A 6,162-nucleotide genomic window follows, 5' to 3' on the forward strand; every position below is an offset into this window, starting at 1 on the left:
CTTTATGATTTTGAAATGAGGTGTCACACGGTGACTTATATTCGAAAGATATTTACTTGGGGAAGTTATATTTGAAAAAGATTTATTGAAAGAATTATATTTGAAAGATATTTATTTGAGGAAATTATATTTGAAAGAGAGTTATTTGGAAGAATTATATGTGAAAGATATTTATTTGAAGAAGTTGATTTAATTGGGCGTACTTGTATTTATTATTTATTGAGCAATATTAATAGTGTTCTTGCTGCCATGCCAGGGATATCACTGGTTGATTTGTGTTGCCCTTATTGTTATTTGTTTCCTATTATTTTGTATACTATATTGCACAGGTTATTGGACTAGTGAGTTTCTTGATTGTACCTCGTCTCTACTCCACTGTGGTTAGTCTTGATACTTACTGGGTACTCATACTACACTTCTGCACATTTTTGTGCATAGTCGGGTATTGGAGCTATCAGACTCGAACATAGTTAGAGTGGGATCGCAAGGATTCAAGGTAGAGCTGCTTGGTCGTCGCAGCTCCTTGGAGTCTTTCCATATTATTGTACTGTTATTTATTATTCAAATAATATTGAGTATTTGATCCTTGAGATCATTTCATGTATTCAGTTAGAGTTCGTGACTCAGTACTACCAGTCTTGGGAGGTTGTTATATTCATATTTGTTCTGTTGTTGGTTTTGATTACTTATTCAATTCATATTCAAATAAAAAAAATAAAAATGGCTTCGAAATGTAATAAAAATCGGCTTACCTAGTCTTAGAGACTAGGTGCCATCACGACGTCTGTGGTGAAATTTTGGGTCGTCAAAGCTGTAGGCGGCCAAAATAGGGGATATTTATTTTTGATTGGTGGAACCGTGAAATACTAGTGTATCGATGTGTGAGCTTTCTGCACAATAAGTACGAGTTGGTTTCGTTCCTCCCCTCGTGTAATTTGTTTTGTAAATACCTATAGAAAAAGACTGAAATGTCAATATATAATTTCAAAGAGACCAATCTGGAACATGATCAATTTTAATCCAATCCAAAAAGATACACTGGATTTAAATTCTTATTCTATAGCATAAGCGATTATTACAAATATGCATGAAAATTGTGAAATACGCGAAAGTTACTGATCATAATACAATTTGTTGCCCGTGACCAAGTGACGAATGTCCATAGGATAAGCATCAGAGGATAGAAGAGCATTGTAAGCTCTATTTATAGCGATCGAATTGGCAATTTCAGTGGGATGGAAATTATCAAAAAAGAGATGTGTAGGCCTAATAAGGCATGGAGCTTTTCCTGGAATACATTGCCCTTCAGGCATGATCTTCGAAACTTGGCAGCATGGATAATTCAAAAGAGTTATAGCTGAAAAAAGAAGAAAATAAATAAATAAAACGTGACAATTTTTTTTTGTATAAGAAAGGGATAGTATATATTTATATAACTAATGTTTAACATACCAATTGCGGATGAAATGCTATACATGTTTATGTATATGAATTGTGCGTCCGGTAAATTGGTATTAAGATCGTCAACAAGAGCTTTAAGGTTTTGGTTGAATAATTGAACTGCCTCATTTGTTGAATCAACACATAAAAGTGTGCTGTGTTTTTTCAACTCATCTGGAATGCAACCTATTTGGGGCAGTCCAAAAAGGGTGATTTTTCTTGCTCCATCTTCATACAAATCCTACTACCAACAAAATTCCAACATCAGCCATGTAAGTATTCTCATTTTTCATAATTAAAATAGAAATGTAAGTGTATGTAATAAAAAAAAGTTTAATTCGAACCTTTAGCTGTTGGGAGTACTGTTCTATCAAGACTGTTGCGTATTGACTTGGTGTGTACAAATGACTTGTTGGATAGATATCTGGCATTAGAAAATTGTTGATGTAGTCATTGCTGCCTATTCCCACAATGAAGAGGCACTTATTCAAGTGGTTTTTGGCTGAGGTTGTATTCCCAAGTAAATCAGCTATTCGGGATATTGTGACTTTATGATTCTCCAATTGCCTGCCCAAGTAAATCCGATAGCCCTGAAAATTAATACGCTTTTCTGTAAGTATCAAATACAAAATAAATAAGTGCTGCTTTCTGTTTGTCAAAATTAACACATGTTTATGACAAATCTTTCAAAAAGAATGAGTGAAAACGCTTTGCCTCTTTAAGATATGACGCGTGAAAACAACTTGTTACCTAAACCTATTCTATATTTTATATATCTCTCTCCCTTTTCTTTTTCTTTTTCTTTTTCATTTTTGGAGAATACATCTGTCTACCTTTTTAGGTTTTACTCAAAAATCAACAACCTGAAATTCACTTTCTATCCTCAATAATGCAAAATATTAAATATTTTGATGTGATTGGGCCCTTGCCAAATTTTGTGCTCGCACGTGGTTTCAATCTTTGAAAATTGCTAAAGTAAGAAATTAAAAAAAGATTCATTTTCGTTGGTGAATTTTTTCTCCCCCGCTTTTGCTAGCATGATTACTCTAATTTATACAACAATCAAGAATTTATATCAGAATTCTAGCTCCATGAATATGTATCACCATTCACATTGAACAAGAAGATAAAATTTCTTGTTCTGCAAGATATATTGCTAACTTAAATGTTAATAGCAAAGAAAAGAGAAGACATTATTGCATACTTGGATGGAATGGGTCGCAAATATCCCATTCTATATACTTACAAGGTGATTTCCTGTATCGTTGCGAATTCCAGCTGAACCAGATGCATAATTCACACCTTGCAAGATCTCATCACCCGTTGCACTAGCATAAGGTGGAATGTAGTTATCAAAACCAAGGTGTTCCCCTACAATTGAATGAGATAAATTTATGGATATGACAAATTCAAAACTAAAGCATAAATTAAACAAGACTAATAACAAAACAATATGCTTTGCAGGTTAGAAATAAAAAATACGGGGAAGTAACAGCTACTTTAGACTTCTAGATAGGATGGCCAAACACTTCAATATGGTATAGAGGTCATGACCTCACAGTTCCTCGTTGAAAAGAATCAAGCCAGCTTATGCACATGAAAATGTATGTTGAATATTATACTCTAAAAGATGTGCGATGAATATATGATTAAGTAAATAAAAGTGTACTTTAATTTTTTCCGATTAAAAATTTCAGATGAGATCGATGGTCGCATATTTTACCGCAAAAAATGAAAATCTTGGACTTGGAGGGAGCAGAAAAGGGAGAGAGTTAAGATCACCTAGGAAATCTGCCATATTGCGGCCATTGGTGAATCGACCAGTTGGACCGTCGGGGAAGTCAACTCCATAAGGTAGATAATTAGCTCTTGCTGCTGTGTTAAGGTCATTGTTGTTGCCATTATCAAGTAACGAGTCCCCAAAAATGAAATAACAAGGCACTTGAGGTGCACCTTCAACTAACTTCAGGACCAAAAATACCGTGATTATTGTTGTATAACATGCCATTGACAGACGTTTAAGAAGAAGATGAAGAAGTAGACGAAGAAGAGTGTGTTGATAAAGGTGAAGGTTGCTTAAAATAAAAATATATAAGAGAGAAGGTTTTGTTGTCGCATTTTTATTTCATCATTATTAGAGGCTACTGTGGTTTAATTTGTGCGGGTAGGGTGGAGCAATTGACAGGTTATGGATGCTGATTTTATTTGAAATATTAAAACAAAAGTGAAAACGATTTTGAAAACGAAAGAAAATATAAGATGGGAGAATAAATAAAAACTTTTAGATGTTTCTTTACATACTCAGCCGACGCGCTTGATTATTTATTTTAATTAGATCATCTTTAAATATTTTAAGACTATGATCATGACGGCTTTATTTCCAATGTCATCAAACTTAACAGTGTCAGCTATATGTGAGACGGTTTTTAATAGTGTTGTCATGTCTTTCCTAAATACACTAATTTACGATGTGCAATACTCCCTCCGGTCCACAATAAGTGACCAATTTATTTCAGGCACATCAATTAAGAAAATACAAAATTTTAGACAAAAATAGTTAGTGTGACTAAACTACCCTTAATTAAATATTACAGCATAGTTAATGTGAGGAGTAAAAGACTTTTTAGGGATACGTACATAAGGGTAATTTTGGAAAAATAAATTAATTTTTTTCTTGATTATATAAATGGACACTTATTTTGGACCAAAATAAAAAAGCAAATTGGTCACTTATTGTGGACCGGAGGGAGTAGGATTTGTTTTGTTTACGCTCGGGAATGAGATTATCACCCATTATTAAACTCATATAACTCTCTCAGTTCTCTTTTATTTATACTAGTATCTATGAACGTGCGTTGCACATTAATAATGACACGCGGTGATTTAAATATTTATTTATATGAAGGAACAATAAAATTTAATTAATAAGAGAATTTTTATGTATAATAATGCAACAATCATCTAAATGCCGAAAAATATTATTACATTAACATAATACATGAATTTAAAATAAAAGGACATCATTAAAAGTTACACAAATGATCAATTTTGTCACGATCGAAAATCCAACTAGTCGTGATGACACCTAACCCAACGCTAGTTAACCACTAACCAATTCCAATAACAATAAATTAAGCAATTAAATAAAAATATTATCTGAATTTTATACATTCCCCAAGAACTGGTAGTACAGATTATGAGCTTCTAAGAATAGAGTTTACAAAGCGGAAATGAAATACATACATCGTCTGTTTGAAAAGCACATAAACAGAGTTTTATAGATCTAATACTACCACGAACAAGAGGCAGCTACAATCGGGATGCAGGTACATCTTCAATCCAACTCCCATCGAACACAACAACATCAACAACCAACATTTGCACGCAAGGTGCAGAAGTGTAGTATGAGTACAACCGACCACATGTACTCAATAGGTAATAAACCTAACCTTAGGTTGAAAGTAGTGATGAGCTAACACGAAGGTCGGGTCCAACACCAATATTCCACAACAGTTCATAACAGTATAGTACAAGTAATAAAAGAGGTATCTCAGAAATAAAATGCTCAGTTCGTTCACAGTTCCAGAAAAACAAATAGACATTTCTTTCAGGTATCTCAGTGAAAACCCAAATCTTTTATAGAAAATACCAAAATACGAGTAAGTTCGAAAACTGCGATTTTTTCCAAAAACTTCTTTCAATAATAAGTAAGATGTTTCATTTTCAGATAGCATGAAGAAAGTACGTTTCTATGCCTACATGTCAAGATACATGTGAAATCATAAATGTCACCAACACCGGGTAGCAGAAGGAAATGCTTTCTCTATGCATGTATCTCAAGTACGCATGTCAAATACAATGCATCTCAATGATGAGCTCATGTACCCACAATCTCAGAGTACTCAATCTCACTGTCTCGTATTCTCTCTCACTATGCTCAATGCTCAGCACACTCAAGCACTCAGCGTTGTACAATACCTGTTGCAGCGTGCAGCCCGATCCATATACGACCATAAGACCCGTTGCGTCGTGTAACCCGATCCACATATATATAGTCGACTGCGCTCACTGGGGGTGTGCAGACTCCGGAGGGGCTTCTTCAGCCCAAGTACTATATTGCTGTCTTGTGCAGCCCGATCCAATATTGTTGTAGCGTGCAACCCGATCCAATATTGTTACGGCGTGCAACCCGATCCAATATTATTGTGGCGTGCAACCCGATCTAATAATATATATATATATATATATATATATATATATATATATATATATATATATATATATGCTCGTTGCGGTGTGCAACCCGATCTATATAAAATATAATCAATATAATATGTTGCGAAGTGCAGCTCGATCCCAAAATGTCACGCTCACTCAGACCCTCGGCCTCACTCAGTCATCAATCTCTCCAGTCTCACTCACGGGCTCGCAATGTCATGAGACTTGCCCGACAAAAATGATATAATATATCAATAAATAATATCTGAGACTGAGATATAGTATGAATGCATGGATATCACTGAGTATGAAATATCAATGAAATCAGTGAGATGACAGTAAGAGATGACCACTACGGGTCAAAACAGTATCGGCATAATGCCTAAACATGATATCTAGCATGACTGACAACTTAACTACTTTATAACATGGTGAAAACACGAATATCACTAAAGTAAGACCACTATACAGTGCCATGAGAACAACAGAGTCTCAATTCACATG

At 34.4% G+C, this 6,162-nt stretch overlaps 1 protein-coding gene across 1 annotated transcript; it reads right to left on the minus strand.

The window, feature by feature from the left end:
* Nucleotides 1-991: 991 nt before the first annotated feature.
* On the minus strand, nucleotides 992-3,579 carry LOC107778386 (GDSL esterase/lipase At1g29670-like). The gene is made up of 5 exons (XM_016598637.2): nucleotides 3,223-3,579; nucleotides 2,687-2,811; nucleotides 1,785-2,030; nucleotides 1,453-1,681; nucleotides 992-1,357 (listed from the first exon to the last, which is right to left on the minus strand). The coding sequence occupies exons 1-5, from the start codon at nucleotides 3,446-3,448 to the stop codon at nucleotides 1,113-1,115; spliced, it is 1,071 nt and encodes a 356-aa protein (XP_016454123.2). The 5' UTR covers nucleotides 3,449-3,579; the 3' UTR covers nucleotides 992-1,112.
* Nucleotides 3,580-6,162: the final 2,583 nt, after the last annotated feature.

Source organism: Nicotiana tabacum, chromosome 17, assembly GCF_000715075.1.
Source record: "Nicotiana tabacum cultivar K326 chromosome 17, ASM71507v2, whole genome shotgun sequence".
NCBI classification, from domain to species: domain Eukaryota; kingdom Viridiplantae; phylum Streptophyta; class Magnoliopsida; order Solanales; family Solanaceae; genus Nicotiana; species Nicotiana tabacum.

What these genes read in the sequence shown, in the direction of transcription:
- LOC107778386 (XM_016598637.2), bottom strand. Translation starts at nt 3,448, where the DNA reads ATGGCATGTTATACAACAATAATCACGGTATTTTTGGTCCTGAAGTTA. An exon ending in ACGATACAGGAAATCACCTT is followed by an intron (nt 2,031 to 2,686) that starts GTAAGTATATAG and finishes ATTAATTTTCAG; the next exon opens with GGCTATCGGATTTACTTGGG. An exon ending in TAGCATTTCATCCGCAATTG is followed by an intron (nt 1,358 to 1,452) that starts GTATGTTAAACA and finishes TTCTTTTTTCAG; the next exon opens with CTATAACTCTTTTGAATTAT.